This window comes from Sus scrofa, chromosome 2, assembly GCF_054392235.1.
Source record: "Sus scrofa isolate SSC_HxYL_T2T_F1_AM1 chromosome 2, Sscrofa_HxYL_maternal_Yorkshire_Landrace_v2.0, whole genome shotgun sequence".
NCBI classification, from domain to species: Eukaryota; Metazoa; Chordata; class Mammalia; order Artiodactyla; family Suidae; genus Sus; species Sus scrofa.
In genome coordinates, this window is record NC_139384.1 from 100,894,424 (window position 1) to 100,912,289 (window position 17,866).

Below are 17,866 nucleotides of genomic sequence, written 5' to 3' on the forward strand. Positions count from 1 at the left end.
AAACCCGTTAGTTTAGTGCACAAGACTCTTCATGATCTGGCCCTTGCCTACCTCTCTTGCTTCATCTTCTTCTGCCACTTCCCCCATGCAGCCTTTGTTGAAGTCATACTGAATATGGATCCCCCAAATTCCTAGTGTTCAGTTTGTTCTTCCTACACTTATCTTTCATAGATATGCCTGCCTGATCTCTCCTACTAGACTGTAAATCTCTTGAGGGTAGTTCTCTCTCTAGTGCATCTTTGTCTCTTCCACGGTGCTAGAACAATGTCTCAGACATATATTTGTTGCTTAAATAAATACATTTCACTAATGTCATCACTAATACATACTTGTAAGATGAATACATTTTCCTTTCATTGTTCATTTTAGATCAAAAGTTATTATGGAATGCAAATTTTCCTTACACCTTCTAAAAAATGCCCCTTCAGATGGAGTGTTGACATGATTTTTAGCACATAGTTCGTGTGTGAAACAGTAAATGAAGTTAACACATATACTTTTTATTAAAATTGCCATTGTTTAGGATAAAACTGAGAGTGGAAAAAGGAGAGCCCACACTCATCTCAAAGTATAATTACACTCATGGTAAGCATGCAAAAAACATTAAGTATATTTCCATTTCAATTTAGGATAAATTGTTCATCAAATCTGCCTGCAACTAGGAATAGTATTTCTCTAAGTGTAGTCTAGAGACTGCCTGGGTCAGGATCCCCCTCGGGTTTATTTTAAATATAAAGGGCTGGCCCCACCACAGTCACCTCCTAGGTCAAAATCTCTCTGGGGGTTGGGAACTTTGAATCTTTATTTTTAACAAGCTCCACATGTGATTCTTTTATTTATTTATTTGTTTGTTTGTTTATTTGATTTTAGGGCCACACACGGGCCTTAGGAGGTTCCCAGGCTAGGGGTGCAATCAGAGCTGTAGAGGCCAACCTATGCCACAGCCACAGCCACAGCAACACAGGATCTGAGCCATGTCTGCTACCTACACCACAGCTCATGGCAACTCCGGCTCCTTAACCCACTGAGCAAGGCCAGGGATCGAACCTGCATCCTCATGGATGCTAGCCAGATTCATTAACCATTGAACCACGACGGGCACTCCTGTAAAACATGATTCTTAATGCCAGAAAAGTTTGATACCAATCTGTCTGGAACTAAAATAAATGCTCCATTGCATTAATTTAGTATAGATAACCACCTGATTTTAGAGCATATTCTTATTAATGAGAACTACTTAGGTGAAGATATGTTAATGGCTAGTTTGAATACAAGACAAAAGAATAAGACAAAGATCTCTTTGATATTCATTAGAATGACATCTACAGCTAACGCTTTCTGCTTCTCTTGACATTTCTGTGGTACTTTTCCAGCAAGAAAAATTTCGGAAAGGTCCCATGGAACTACATATAGATATCTAAAGTCTTTTTGCAGAATTAAAAATTTTCAAAATATATCCTCTCAGGTTGGGAGCCTAACCATTCTGAGCCTTTGACTATGTTGCTGACTTCTTTAGTAGTTCTATGTCACTGTTAAGACATCAAGACACAGTCTCGGGAGTTCCCGTCGTGGCCCAATGGTTAAAGAATCTGACTAGGAACCACCAGGTTGCGGGTTCGATCCCTGCCCTTGCTCAGTGGGTTAACGATCCGGCATTGCTGTGAGCTGTGGTGTAGGTCACAGACGTGGCTCAGATCCCGCATTGCTGTGGCTGTGGTGTAGGCCGGCAGCTACAGCTCCGATTCGACCCCTAGCCTGGGAACCTCCTATATGCTGCAGGAGCGGCCCAAGAAATGGCAAAAAAAAAAAAAAAAAAAAGACGCAGTCTCCATTATGTGGTGTCATACCAGCAACTAAAGAAGCTGGTTAAAGACACTCTAACTCTTTCTCCAGAATCCCTTTTAAGTGTTGGACTAGTCTGCTTAGACTACCATAATAACAGTCTGCGGTGTTAAGTAGCAGGCTTAAAGAATAGACATTTAGAAGTTTCTGCTGTGGCAGAGTGGGTTAAGGATCCAGCACTGCTGCAGCTGAGACATAGATTCCATCCCTGACCCGGGAACTTCCAAACACCACAGGTATGGCTGAAAAAGGAAAAAAAAAAAAAAAAAAAAAAAAAAAAAAAGAATAGAATTCAGTTTTTGGTGAGGACTCTCTTCCTGGCTTAAAGATTTCCATCTTTGGAGTTCCCGCTGTGGCGCAGTGGTTAACGAATCCGACTAGGAACCATGAGGTTGCGGATTCGGTCCCTGCCCTTGCTCAGTGGGTTGACGATCCGGCGTTGCCGTGAGCTGTGGTGTAGGTTGCAGACACAGCTCGGATATGGTGTGGCTGTGGCTCTGGCGTAGGCCGGTGGCTACAGCTCCGATTCAACCCCTAGCCTGGGAACCTCCATATGCCGCGGGAGCGGCCCAAGAAATAGCAACAACAACAACAAAAAAGACAAAAAAAAAAAAAAAAGATTTCCATTTTCTTGCTGCATCTTCACATGGCCTTTCCTCTGTGCTCACTTAGGAGTCATGATGGAGAGAAAGGTCTGGTCTGATGTCCTATCCTTTTCTTATAAGGACATCAGTCCTATCCAATTAGAAGTCCTGCTTACGACTTCATTTAATTTTATCTCCTTAAAAGTCCTATCTTCAAATACAGTCATACTAGCAGTGAAGGTTCAACATATAAATTTGAGGGAAAAACAAACAAACAAACAAACAACAACAAAATAAATAAATAAATTTGAAGGGACATAATTCAGTCTATAACAAGGGTGTTTTCAGTGCCACTGACCTTGTAATTCTGTCTTCTAGCTCAAGGGTATCACAAATACATTCTATTAATTTCCACATGATTTTTCTTTCAAATATCAGTTCTTAGTGGCCCTAGGATCTTATTGGGATCAGCTCTAGACTTTCCCTAATTTAGCTGTTTATGCTAGCTCAGACAGCTAAAGCCAGAGTAAGAAAAGGTCTGCTGTTAGTGAGCTGTAAAACTGTTTATAAGCAAGCTTCTTCATGGTGAGCCTTCTTTTGAATTTAGTGCAACGATAAAACATTGGCCTTATCTGTGGTGCAAGTTACTATGTTTTTGTCTCATAGAACACTGAGCACAGTGACATTTGCTTATGAGAATAACCCTGTTGGAGGTAGCGTTAGTGGACATTTTATCTAAACCCAAAAGGGCCAGCTCCAGGTTGTTATCTCTGAATACAATAAATACAGTTATACATGAAACAGTGCCATCTGATAGAATTATAATGCAAACTATAAATGTATTTAAAATTTTTCTAATAGCCACATTTAAAAATTGAAAAATAAATAATTTTTAAACACACTTTGTTTAACCCAAAATAGCAAAAATATTCTGATTTCAACATGTGATTATTATTTAAAATATTGATAAAATCTTTTACATTTTTTTTTTTTAAGAGCCTCACCTGTGCGTATGGAAGTTCCCAGGGCTAGGAGTTGAATCAGAGCTGCAGCTGCTGGTCGACACCATAGCCACAGCAACCAGGGGTCCAAGCCGCAGCCTGTGGCTTAACCCACTGAGCTAAGCCAGGGACTGAACCTGCATCCTCATGGACATTATGCTGGGTTCTTAACCTGCTAAGCCATAATGGAAACTCCTACATTGCTTGTTTGTTTTCGGCCACCCAAGGCATATGGAGGTCCCTGGGCCAGGGATCAGATCCAAGCCGCAGCCACGAACTAAGCTGGCAACACGGGATCCTTAATCCACTGTGCCGACCAGGGATCCAACCCACGTCCCAGTGCTCCCAAGACGCTGCCAATCCCGTTGCACCCCAGAGGGAGTTCCTACTTTGTTTATTTTTAATAAGCTTTTACAATAAGATGCACATTTTACACTTATAGCACATCTCAATTCAGACTAGCCATATTACTAGTGGCTGCTGTATTGGACAGCATAGATCTAAAGTATCCAAAACTGGATATAGATCCCCTAGTTTTAGAGCTGGAAGAGAAATTCAGAATGTAGAAGGTCTTGTTTTTCGTCGTGTTAAGTATATCCATCTTGTATACATTTTCACACAGTAGGAAACTACTTCCATCATGTCTTTTTCTCCCGGTAGTAATAAGTGTCTCTTTTAAGTGTCAGCATTTTGACTGAAGTTCCTCCTGACAAGCAGCTGGCCAGGTGTCCATTCTGATGTGAATCGTCTGTTTGCCTACAGTGATGCAGACCTCTTGTCATCTTCCATCACAGGACAAGATGATAACGTGTGCTCATTAGGTGAACCATGTTCTTCCAGTCCTGGCCATTTCCTGTTCAAGGCAGGCACTCACTGAAAGAATTAAAGTAGCTTCCAGAAGTTTTTGATGACCTTGCGGTAGCTTAGGCACCAGGAGATGATGGCTCCTTATGGACGGACATGCATTTGGTTTAAACTGCTTTGAATTTTTTTTTTTTTTTCATCTTCCTGAATAATAAACCTCACCATCATTCATTAACCTTTGGAAGCAAGGCAGGCTTTCTTTATTTGGTATAGCTTCCCATTGTCCTAACTCAGATCTGTAAAGGTCAAATTTCAAAATGTAACAGGGTTAATATTAGGATTGACGGATTCTTTAAAAGAGAACTGAACTCCTTGGCCACTGGTTTTGGCTGGAAACATGTCAATCTTATACCGGAGTAGCTGCCTCTAATTCCTTGTTGTGTATTCAGCAACTTCTAGCATAGCAATCTGGATGTCATAGATGCTCTGCAGATTTTTTTTTTTGCATAAATAAGGAAATGTTTTTCAGTTAGATATTCCAGTTAAGCTTAAACTGGAATGCATGTGTCACTTGGCCATGTGATATGAGTGGAGAGTAAAGCAGTCCTTTCTATGTTTGGGGCCAGGAACCAAAACAACAATGACATGAAGGGGACAGGCTGACATCTGATCATCCAGACCTACTCAGTACTCAGGGGCCTGTGGAAAGGTCAGTCTCCCTATTTCTGCATCTCAAGACCCTGACTCCAATGCAGGTAGGATGGAAAGTGATACCAAAGGCTTTGCCACAGGAGATAGGGCGCTAGGCAGGGTAGCTTCCTTCCTGAGGAGCATGTGGGGCCCACAGGAGTTTGCAGACACAGAGGATGTACAGAGGAGACTGGGTATAACAGTAGCAGAGCATAGGCTCTTGAATATATTAAAGAGTCCCAGGAGTCCCCACAATAACATAAGGTAGAGAGAGATATTGGCAAGGTACTGAATTGCTACAGTTATGAGAGTTGATGGCATCCTCACATCTCATAGGTGATGCCTAGGGCATTTGGTTTATAGATACTAGTGAGATTTGTTTCTGCTGAGCCACAATGGGAACTCTGGCATTTGATTTATAATTCCAAAACACCCCAGAATCTGAGCTAATGGTTAACCCTCAGAACAACAACCTCTCTCTACTTGCACCTATACCCTGAACTCCTCTTCCCTTCTCTTTTTCTAATCACAAAGACATGAAATAATTCATTACATAATTCACAATATAATAGGTATTAAAGGAGGGATCAGAATATAATTTATATAAAACCCCAACAATTGTGGCATCTTTTATTAGAGGCTAGTGGTTGTTGAGGAAACACTAAAAATGAGGTTATAATTTTGAATAAAAGAGAGACTTTTGGAAGGATTGGCTCTATAAGGTTTGGTAAGTATATAATTAAAGGTCCAGGGAGCTGCATAATTTTATTAAAATCTAACTGTATACCAAATGACTTAAACTTTTAGAATGTCAAACATTGATTGTCACAAATGAAGTAGTTTATTGAACATCATATAATGCCTTTCTAAAACATGGAGGCAGAAAATTCAGGAATGCATACCTGAGCAAGTAGGCTGGCAACTATTGAATTCTAAAAGAAATTCAATTTTAGCACTAATGATATATTGAGCTGCTTGAATAACAAAGTTCCATAATACTCAACAGAAGTGCTATTAATTTATATCAGTAAAATACACACACACACACACACACACACACACACACACAACTTGTGTATGGTAGAACTGAGCATGGCATAGCTTGAATTGAAGGTACATTTTTCTAGTGAGGATTTGCCTTTGCTTCTGCCAGAAGCCCTGGGGCATTATCAAGCTAAAGCATTTGGCACAAACTTTCCTAGCCCACACAAACTGATGTAAATACCAAACCCAATGTGGGCAGATTTGTGCTTATGAATTCATCAAGTAAAATTTCTTTCTCTCTCACCCCATAATAAGACCTGTGAGACAAAGCTTTTCTTTATGGTTCTTTTTCCCAGCAGAGATTCTCTCTCTCATCCTATCACTGTAGCCTTTTTAAGATCTTGGCTGATATTTATACAGGCCTCAATTCTGACTCCCCATTCCTTGGGGAAGGTTTCTTCTATTTCTTATATTGCTATTTATCATGAGGCTCTAGGTTCCTTTTATTGGCAAATCCCTCAGAGCAGCCTGTGGTATTTCCTTACCACTCTGGTTTCAGCTCTCATTTTGACTTTGGTCATGGTGGATTTCCCTTTGTTGTACAAAGAAGTTCAAGGTAAACACCTGACACAGTATTTGACAAAGGCAATGAGTAGGTACAGAGGCTGCCTGTGTCTTGTTATCTGCTGAAGAGGCAAACTTGGTCTGGGGTGGGGCAAGCAAGGTGGGGTGGGGTGGGGTTGTATCTTTAATCTGCGAATTATTTTTATCCAAGACAGAATTCTTGGTGGCAAGTTATTTCATCTCAGACATTTAAAATTATTATTATGCTGTCTTGTGTGCAATATTTGTACTATCTCCTGCCAGTCTACATTTTATTCCTTTGTAAGTTATTTGTCTGCTTTCTGTGGTAACTCTGAGTTTCCCTTTGTCTTTGATGTTCTGTAGTTTTACTATGTGTCTGGGTATATTTCTTTTTATTTATTTTTCTTGGCATCTATGACCCATGAATCTTAAAATTCTCATTTTGCTATTCTTAGAATGCATATCTATCAATTCTGGAAGATTCATATTGGTATCTCTTCAACTATTTCCTCTCTCCCATTCTTAATATTCTTTTATCTCAGAATCCCTATACCAGCCCTTCTTGTTCTATTCTTAGTAACTGTTAATGAGGGAGCCCAATCACTCAGTTTGTTCAGGACTGAGGGAATTCCCAGGGTGTAGGGTTTTCAGTACTAAAACCAAGAAAGTCCTGGGCAAAATAAGGGCTGAAACTATAATTGCATTCTCTAATTGTTTCAGATCAATCTTATAGTTCATGAATTGTTTCTTTGTTATTGTTAAAAATTTCAGTGAGTGCACTTTTTACTTCTTGAAATTTTATTTTTCAAATAAACTTTCTTTTTATAGCTTCTCAATTTTCAAAATAGAATTTGGACTTTTAAATATCTTCAATGTGATTATATTTTTATATAGTAGTCTCTATTAGAATGTTCTGTTATATAAAATTCTTAGGACTATATCTTGCTATTTAGTGTGCCTGCTGACTCTAATTCATGGTGGATTATTTTCATAAATATTTTGTAATTTTATATTTTTAAGCTCATTTTCAGAGAGGTTTTTTCTGTATAATACTGGACAGTATGGTTAAAGTGTATTTCTTCAGAGATGTTTTGTATTTTCCTCTTTGAGATGGTCTAGGTATATCAGTAGCTTAGGATTAATTTTTAATGAAATTTCTTAATTTGAAGGGCTCCAAGAGTAGGTGGCAATATAAACTTGAACTCTATAGTTATGGGAGGCAAAGACCTATGGTTTAAAATTTGTGAGGGAGACTTTTCTACCCAGAATGCTGCTCAAAGTCAACAAATTTTCTTATCTACTAAGCAGAAATTTTGTTGACTCTTTCATTGGGAATATAGCTTAGGGTAGCTCTTTCTTCATAGGCATTAAAACCCAAGTCCTTAGACTGCTGAGATCAGAAAAGCACAGTTCCTGGTATGGTTTTCTATTCTATTTTAGTTTGAACACCTGTATATTTCCCACATCTTCTTGGCAGATAACAATATAATGACAATAACAACAATAATAAAGCAACACTTCTATAGAGTATTATATAATGGGCAAGATATTTTCTAAGCATTTTACATTTAATCTTCATACAACCCTTTATATAATATGTAATAATATCTTCCCAACTTTACAGATGAGGATACTCAACTGTAGATAAGTTCATTAACTTGCTCAAAGTTATATGGCTATTAAGTAACAGACCTAGGAGTCGAATCTATATATTGTGATTCCAAGTTCTGTATTTTATTTTTATTTATTTATTTATTTTTGACTTTTGTCTTTTTAGGGCTGCACCCGTGGCATATGGAGGTTCCCAGGTTAGGGGTCTAATTGGAGCTGTAGCCGCCAGCCTATGCCACAGCAACGCCAGATCTGAGCCATGTCTGTGATCTACACCACAGCTCACAGCAACGCCAGATCCTTAACCCACTGAGAGAGGCCAGGGATGGAACCCACAACCTCATGGTTCCTAGTCAGATTCGTTTTCGTTGCGCCATAATAGGAACTCCCCAAGTTTTATATTTAATCATTAGAAACACTACCTCTTGATTACAGATTTAAAGTAATATTTTTTCCAATAAATAAATAAATATTTATTCTATAAGAGTAGAAGACTTTAATGTTTATTTCAACTGTCATATTTTCAGAAAAGGAAATTCCAAATCTTGATTTTAACATTTAATCATTGTGATGGTTAATTTTATGTGTCAACTTGATTGGGCCAAGGATTGCTTAGATTAAACATTATTTCTGTAAGTAAGGATATTTCTGGATGAGATTAGTATTTGAACTAATGGACTCAGTAAATTGTCTTCCCCAGTGTGGGTGGGCATCATTCAATCTGTTGAAGGCCTGAATAGAACAAAAAGGCAGAGGAAGGAGGAACTCACCCCTTTTGCTTTCTGTCTGCTCCCTGAGCTGGATATTGGTCTTCCCTTGTCTTCAGACTAGGATTTATACCATCAGCTGCCCTGATTCTCAGGCTTTCAAACTCAGAGTGGAATGACACCGCTGGCTTTCCTGAGTCTCCAACTTGCAGGTGGTAGACTGTGGGTCTTCTCAGGGTCCATAATCTGTGAGCAGTTTATCATAATAAATCTCCTCACATATCTCTTATTGGTTACGTTTCTGTGAAAAACCATGATCAATACAATACTTTAATATTTCTGATCTTTCAGCTTCCCATCCTATTATTTTTTAAATGCAGTAAAATATGTTTATTGCAATGGTCCATGCTATTTGTATTTCAGCATTCTAAGGGATTCCCAAATAGAAACATTTGTAAAAGAAAATCTTGAATTTTCTAAGAAGAGATGTTTAAATATGAGTGAAGAGTAGAGGGATATAATAATAAGTGAAATCACTAAAGCTATGGTAAAAGGTAACTGATTGCTGTTGTCCAATTGTTCTCAATGGGCAGCTCCCAAAAGGCATCATCAGCACACTTGGGAACTTGTTAGAGCTACAGATTATTGGCCTCACGCCAAATTTACTGAATCAGCAGCTTCAAGGGCAGAGGCCAGAAATCTGTGTTTTAAAAATCTGGGTAATTCTGATGCATTCTAATGTTTGCGAACCTTTGGTATCATCTATTTAGGATTTAATTTATTGCAAACACCAATTTTTTTTTATAGTAGGTTCCCATGTAACCATAGTGTCTATGCATCATAAAGTATTACCCCTCAAGCTGAAGATTACTGCCTCTCCAGCTAAAATAGGGATATTAGATTCCTTTCAAGTTCTTCTCCTTCCTATTATGTTGCAGCATTGTAGTACTACTTCCCTTTAAAAATCTGAGTTTTTGTTAAAAAGAAGTCTTGTAGAAACACTACCTTAATGAGAAAGTAAAGAGTTTGGAAGTTAACCCTTCTTTTTATGCTACAAAAAAAGAGACAGGAAAACCATTACTCTTATCTCTTTTGCATTTGTATTTAGTAAGAAGTAGCTGAGTCTTTGGGTCTTTTAAAACAGTAAAACTAGGGTTACTAAGATATAACCCTAGTTTTATAACTTTACTATCATAAGTACTGACTAAAAGTAAGCTATACATCAGCTGCCTCTGAAGTTCAATAGTATTTCAACAAACTGTCAAGACTGTATCTTCAGCAGTTAGATCTATGTTCATGTGTAAAATGTTTTGATGTTGCTCTTTACTTAGCAAACATTTATTTATCACCTTGTGCCAAGTACTGTGCTAGGTGCCCAGAATACAACTATGACCAGGACTGACATGGTTCCTATCACCACAGAGCTTTAGTTGGTGGAAAGACAAACAGCAGCACCGGTGATTACAATATAGCATAAGTGTTATGATAGGTGAAATAAAGGGCTCTATTGGAAGTATTCTCAATAAAAATGCAACATAACTCCTGTCTGAGTGATTTATTGCTCTTGATTATAAAATACGCTCACAAAACAGAAGCTAACTCCTACTCGTCCTTTAGAAGACAGCTCAGGTTGTCATATCCTCACATCTTCCACCCTGCCCCCCCACATATGAAATCAGGTTCCTTCCTATATGCTTCCATTAAACTCTGCATATATTTCTTTTAGTACTTCTCACAATTCATTCCAATAGTCTATTCAAATGAATTACTCTATTATACTCTAAACTCTTGGAGGACAAGGGCTCTATTTTATTTGTTTTGTTTTTTTTTGCCTTTTTCTAGGGCCATACCTGCAGCATGTGGAGGTTCCCAGGTTAGGGGTCTAATCGGAGCTGTAGCCGCTGGCCTACGGCAATGCCAGATCCTTGACCCAATGAGCGAGGCCAGGGATCGAACCCACCACCTCACGGTTCCTAGTCAGATTCATTAACCACTGCACCACGATGGGAACTCCGACTCTATTTTATTTGTTTTTGCAATTCTAACACGGTGCTAGCACTATACCTTTTTTTTCTTTTTTATTGAATGATTTAGGCTTGCCCTTCCATTTTGGATTGCTGATATATTCTTTAGCATCTTGGAAAAAGAATGCACTGTAAAAAATTGATCTCTTCGCTGATAGGAACATGAGCTCGTTATATTCCCGTCCCCCCAGTATAGATGGTTATATAGAAGATATACCTTAATATTACCTCAAAATTGGCCTTTTGAGGTACTAAGGGTGGAGGGAAGGAATAATGAGAATATTATGTGGTACATCAAACCTATGCATGCCCCCCCACACCAAAACGTATGGCCTGCTGATAAGCTGCACAATGATGGCCACAGCTTCTCTTCAGGGTAGCATGGGGACAAAAGTGTATGGCTTAAAGATGGCTAAAGATATAGACTGAAGTGGACATTTGGATGGCTAAAGATACAGACTCAAGTGGACATTTATAATTTCTTTAGCCATTGAGCATCCAAACTCCCATTTGAGGGAAATTTCCCATTAAGTGAGTCTTAATGAACACTATGGCTCTAACTCCCTTTCCCACAGCCCAGTTAGCCAGACACCTCCTCTTCCCAACCACAGCAGTGAGGGCAGGAGCATAAAACCTAGGTTTGGCAGATCAGACTTGGGAATTTGAATCTAAAGTGAATCATTTGAAGGGTAAGGAAGGTTAAAACACATTCCCAGGAGCCAGTGGTTACAGGATGGCTTCTAGCAGTATTTTCACCCTTGGCGGGGTCACCAGAAGTATCCTAACCAAACTTGCATGTAACCTTGTTATGATTCCTACAGTCTGTTAGCCTTTGGTTCCTGCCTGTTTTTTCAGCCTGGTTCTTCAGTCTTCCTGTTGATTCTATGAGCTATTTGATATTCTGCCAATAAATTCCTTTCCTGCTAAAATTAGTCAGTTTCTATTGCTTGTGACCAAGAACTTCATCTTAATACTGCTTTCCTTAAAGTGTTTTGTGTTTACTCAATAAGTAGTTGTTGAATGATCAAGTGGCTATCATTTTTTACTCCTTGACCAAGTACGTTTTCTGTGGGAACATATCTCTATTTAACATAAGACAGAAGAACATTCATTTTATTGAATATTAATAAACATTTCCTGGAAAATGTAAGTTTTAGAAGACAAATGATACCAATCAAAAATGTGCAGGGCAGCAGTAAGTTTGGGGGGCCTCTGGCACAATCCCATGGAGGTTGGGGAGGAAAACACAGGATTGACATCCCTAAACCTATCCTAAGCCAAATCCTTCCTCCTAAGGGAAGGTTGGCTTATATTTCAGTCTGGTATTTGTTCACTGAGCCTTATCCACAATGAAACCCAAGGTGGCAAGCCTCTCACGGGCTTTACTCAGCCCTAAAAGCTTATGCTCAAGTCTCAGGTTGTGAGGATGTTCGGAGAAGGCTAAAGCGAAATGTTGGCTTCAGCATTTGAGGCTGGAACAGTCTGGTACTCTAGGAATTTGGGTGTACTGTGAAAGTTTTGCTGCTTATTGTTCTTTCTTCTTCCCTTTTATTTTCTCCCCTTTTCCACAGCACAAGTTATAATTGATTTTTAATGGTTTTGATGATTTTTTTTGCTTCCAATTTTGTATCTTATTTCATTACATTTATTTATGGGAGGTTTTATCTCATAACTTGACATTGTTTACATTTTATCTTCCCAATGCTATTTTTATAAAAAGTACTAATATATTGATTGAATCTGTAGATTTGGTGATGTAAGAAAACTTTTTCAAAATGGATCTACAAAGGTTAATGCTAAAAAAAATGGTTAAATGTTTATCTCTGAAATTTACTGACTGTAACTGAAAAAAACTATTATTGTGTAAATAAAGCTTGCCAAATGTCAAAGGAATAATGATCTTACATGTAACTTACATATGTCACATATTATCTACCTATAATTCATTTGTAGTTTTTTTACTGCTCTGAATAGCAATTCCTAGTAAGGTTTCTGAAAACATCTAGGAAATCTTCCATCTTGCATGCATATAACATTGAAATTTAACTTTCATGTGATTCATAGGTATTATGTTTTAGAATAACATTATACAGCTCCGCAGTTGTTTTGCTATTAAAGCATTCTTAACTGATTTCCATATCAATTGATTCTACACCTTGTTGTAATGTAAATAATCCCTAAACATCTAGTAAACTAGTATTTGTTCTTTAGTAAACAGCTCTATCAGTGACTTTCTCAAAGACACAGGAAGGCTTATTTACATTATCAATACCAATGTCTGTCTGACTGACTGTTTACATATCTTTTTTACGGGAAAGCTTTGGTTGATGTAGCCTTTAACACGACACAGCCTCATAACATGCTCAGGCTAAAAAGTTTTTTCTGCTTATTTGTCTGGGCTCTTGCTGACTAAAGACTCAAGTCTATTAAGGAAGACTTCATTATATTTCCTACATCTAGCACAGTGCCTGGCACATACTAGATTCTTGATAAATTTGTGAAAGGAATGGACAAATGTTAAAAGGCTTAAGAGTTTCCATTTTCCACAGAGGGAGCCAGTAGGATGTAAACCTACTGTGATGGTTAATTTTATGTGTCAACTTGATAGGACTAAGAGATACCTAGATAGCTGATAAAGCATTGTTTCTGGGTGTGTCTCTGAGGGTGTTTCTGGAAGAGATTAGCATTTTAATCTATAGACTGTGTAAAGATCACCCTCACCTGAATAGTACAAAAAAGCAGAGGAAGGGCAAATATGCTTCTTCTGCTTTAGCTGGAAGATGCATCTTCTCCTTAGCCTCCAGCCCACTGGTTCTTGGGCCTTTGAACTTGGACTGGGACTTATATCATTGGCCCTCCTGGTTCCCAGGTTTTGGATTTGGACTAGAACTACACCATGGCTTCCGGAGCTTCCAGCTTTCAGAAGGTATATCGTGGGACTTCTCAGCCTCCATAATCTTGTGAGCCAATCCCTTATAATAAATTTCTTTCTACATATCTATATATCCTATTGGTTGTTTCTCTGGAGAGGACTGACTGATACACCCACTTATTTGAAACTCAGGTATCCTTGAGGTTCCCACTTTACTTTAGCCTGGCTCCTTTACTCATAGTCTAGAAGTACTGCTGGCACTCTCCTAGTTCCAAAGTGCCAATTTCAGATCATTTTATTTTCCTATCAAACAAAATTTCTTTTGAGTTTCTTCTATACCAACCTAACTATACCATTTTCTACCCTTTTCATCGCCATTTTTTTAATTATCCACATTCATCTAGGTTTTGTGTACCACACTCACTGTATTTCTCTCTAACTGAACTCCTACAAAAATTTAAGGCCTTCATGAATGACCCTCATAGTTCTGTGGTCTATTCAAAGCTTATGGCTTCACTTCTCTCAACTTCAGCAACCTACCTTGCACTGATTTCTTGGGCTTATCTTTACCTGGAACTAACTGAAATACATGGAATCTCACATATCAATATCTTCCTCTCTAAACATACCCTCTTATTCTGCCAGTCCTCTCCTATTTCTGCAAACCTACCCTCTTACTGACACCATGATGATCTTTAGTCCCTTGATTCCTCCCTCTCCTTTTTCAACTGTTAGCCCTCTCTTAGCATCACTTCCTTACCACTCAGTTCAGGTCCTGTGTTTTTTTTTTATCATTCTCCTATGAGCAACCACAATTTATCCCACACTTTCAGAGTTCCCATAGTGGCTCAGTGGAAACGAATCTGTCTAGTATCCATGAGGACGCAGGTTCGATCCCTGGCCTTCCTCAGTGGGTTAAGCATCCAGTGTTGCTGTGAGCTGTGGTGTAGGTCACAGATGTGGCTCATTTCTGGCATTGCTGTGGCTGTGGCATAGGCTGGCAGCTGCAGCTCCAATTCAACCCCTAGCCTGGGAACCCCCATATGCTGCGGGTATGGCCATTAAAAAAAATAATAATAATCCTACCTTTTCTATTTCCTTCAGTACCCTGCAAACCTGCAATCCTGGACTCATCCACTTGTCTATGTTTTATACTTATTCACACAGGCGGGATGAGAAATACTGAAACAAAAATGACACAAAATGTAGAAAATGTACAAACATAGGAATCCTGCATATGGAGGTTCCCAGGCTAGGGGTCAAATTGGAGCTGTAGTTGCTGGCCTAGCCACAGCCACAGCCACACCAGATCCGAGCCTTGTCTGAGGCCTATACCACAACTCATGGTAACTCAGGATCTTTAACCCACTGAGGAAAGCCAGGGATTGAACCTATGTCCTCATGGATACTAGTCATATTCATTTCTGCTGAGCCAAGATGAGAACTCCCTGTATCCTCAAATCTTATATATTCTTTCTCAGCTTCTCTTATATCTGTTAAAGACTATCACAAACTTTTTTTTTAATGGCTGCACCTGCAGCACATGGAAGTTCTCATGTTAGGAGTGGAATCAGAGCTAGGGCTGCCAGCCTACACCACAGCCACAGCAGTGCCAGATAAGAGCTTCGTTCGTGATCTACACTGAAGCTTGCCGCAATGCCAGATCCTTAACCCACTGACTAAGGCCAGGGATGGAACCTGGATCTTCACAGACATTATGTCAGGTTCTTGACCTGCTGAGCCACAACAGGAACTCCCAAAGGCTATCACAAACTTTTACTGTTTTTTTTTGGAAGCTTCTCCTCACTTTCTCTGCTAACTTTCCATTTCACAGAGTAAGTAGAAGCTAACAGAAGTGAACTTGATTCATCCTCCACAGCACTTCTTCCCTTCCCAATACAAAGGCATCTGTTTCCATTCCTAGCACATCTTTCTCCTCTGCCCTCCTTCTTGTTAATGCAAATTAGTATTTAGGATTCAACCCTTTCCTTCCTCCTTGGGGACTGTGTTGTTTAAATTTTCTTTTTCTTTTTGGTTTTTGGCCTATAGACTAGATCAAATCACACCCATTTAAAAAGTAAAGTATCAGAGTTCCCGTCGTGGCGCAGTGGTGAACGAATTCGACTTAGGAACCATGAGGTTGCGGGTTCGATCCCTGGCCTTGCTTGCTCAGTGGGTGAAGGATCTGGTGCTGCCATGAGCTGTGGTGTAAGTTGCAGACGCAGCTCGGATCCCACGTTGCTGTGGCTCTGGTGTAGGGTGGCCGCTACAGCTCCGATTGGACTCCTAGCCTGAGAACCTCCATATGCCATGGGAGTGGCCCAAGAAATGGCAAAAAGACCAAAAAAAAAAAAAAAAAAAAGTGAAGTATCAGGAGTTCCCATTGTGGCTCACCAGTAATGAACCCAACTAGTATCCATGAGGATTTGGGTTTGATCCCTGGCCTCACTCAGTGGGTTAACATTGCTGTGGCTGTGGTGTAAGCTGGCAGCTGTAGCTCCAATTGGACTCCTAGCCTGGGAACTTCCATATGCCTCGAATGTGGCCCAAAAAACAAAAAACAATAAACCAGAAAAAAAAAAGTACCAAAATATTTTTCCTTGGTTCTAATTCTCTGCTACCTGCCACCGGAATCTTTTCCTTCTCTTCACTGAAAACATTTAGGTCTCCACCTCTTTTGTTGTTTATTTAAAGACTTATCTACCTTGTAATCCATCAAGAATTGACTTAGACCACTACTACCTAAACGGCTTTGCTAAGTGATCAGTGTCTTCTTAATTCCCAAGTCCAGTGGTTGCCTTTCATTATTTATCTTTTGTGATTTCTTTGCATTATTTTTGATAGTTAGCCACTCTCTGGAAGCTCTCTCATTGTTGTTTTTATTATACTAATCATTCCTGTCCCCATCCTAATTCTCTTAGAATCCTGTGGGCCCTTCTACCTACTTTTAAAATGTTGATATTCTCTAATATTTCACCCTCAGATCTCTTCTTTTCTCACTGTATATACCCTCCCTTGAATAGTGCCTTCTATGACCATGGCTGTACCTATCACATGTGTATGAGTAATACCCAAATACAGGAGAGTGATTTTTTCCTATGGAAACTAGAATTTAAAGCAAGGCAAAAATAGAGTAGAGTTAAAATTACCTTTGAAAAATCTCTTCTAAAATACTGTATACATGATTTTGAATATATATATATAATCAATCAAGAAATCCCACACAGCCAGTTTTCTTCTGCTATTGGAACAGAAGGTTGTTTCTTGAGTTGAGCACCAGATGAAGTTGTTGGCTTGCATTTAAGGGGCCATGTTATAAGAAAAATGTTTTTGTTTTTTTGCCAAGCACATATAGTAGACTTAATATGCTAAGTAAGCGCAGGAGATATCCAAAGTATTTCTCTTCAGCCTGACCTCTTTCACGAGCTCTGGACTTATATACCAAACTGCCTACTGGATATCACCTTTTGGATATGCCAATCCAGATTGTTTTAGTTAGACTTCTGAAAGCTGAAGAAATGAGATAACTTACATTCAACTTAGCAAAGGCATCTGTTGAAATGAGACATTGATGTGATAAGGGTATAGCTCACATGTGGAGTGTTTTCCTATCATCTGGGTTGATGTTCTTAGTCCAGGCAGGTGTCCTTTAGCACAATGCAGCTGCCCACAACCCACTCTGCCCAGCTGGAGCCACGGATAGCTTCACATTGGTGGAGTCTCTAGGCCAAGCAGCATACATGCCAGTAAACTCTGGCTGAACAACTTTATTGAAATTCATAAATGTGGAATTCATAAATATCTAGGAAGATATTGCAGTTCTTTACTGGACCTTTCAAGTGCTATGCTTCACCCATTGGCTGTTACATCACCTTAAAGATCATCCTCATGAAGCCATCATGACCAGTCAGCCAAACAAAATTCTAGCTTGGGATTTCCCCACTTATAGGACTGACTATGTATTATAAGTAGGGCATGTGTTGTATGTATCAAGAGCCAATTTTAGAGACAAGTCTATAAGTAGGGCTATAAGCTTCACCCTCTCTTCATCACACGCACACCAAACAGTATAAATAATTAAAAGCACCATAATACAAATAAGTCAAATATTACATTAAAAATGCAGCAATACTACTCAATTTCAGCCTGTTTCAATCCATAT

The 17,866-nt window shown here is 39.1% G+C and overlaps 1 protein-coding gene across 13 annotated transcripts in view; it reads right to left on the reverse strand.

The window, feature by feature from the left end:
• The window catches only part of LOC110259416 (uncharacterized), a 171,559-nt gene that overhangs the window by 146,429 nt on the left and 7,264 nt on the right, over positions 1-17,866 (reverse strand). For 11 of the 13 annotated variants that reach the window (XR_014838199.1, XR_002341795.2, XR_014838200.1 and 8 more), the window contains exon 2: positions 8,872-9,109. Coding sequence is in view for 1 of the 13 variants with exons in the window: in XM_085013999.1 (XP_084870125.1) it covers positions 8,872-9,054 (183 nt within the window). In the remaining 12 variants the exon portion in view is untranslated. Of the gene's footprint in view, positions 1-4,137; positions 4,528-8,871; positions 9,110-17,866 lie in introns of those variants that run through there. The other 2 variants (XR_002341794.2, XM_085013999.1) reach the window with 2 other exon arrangements.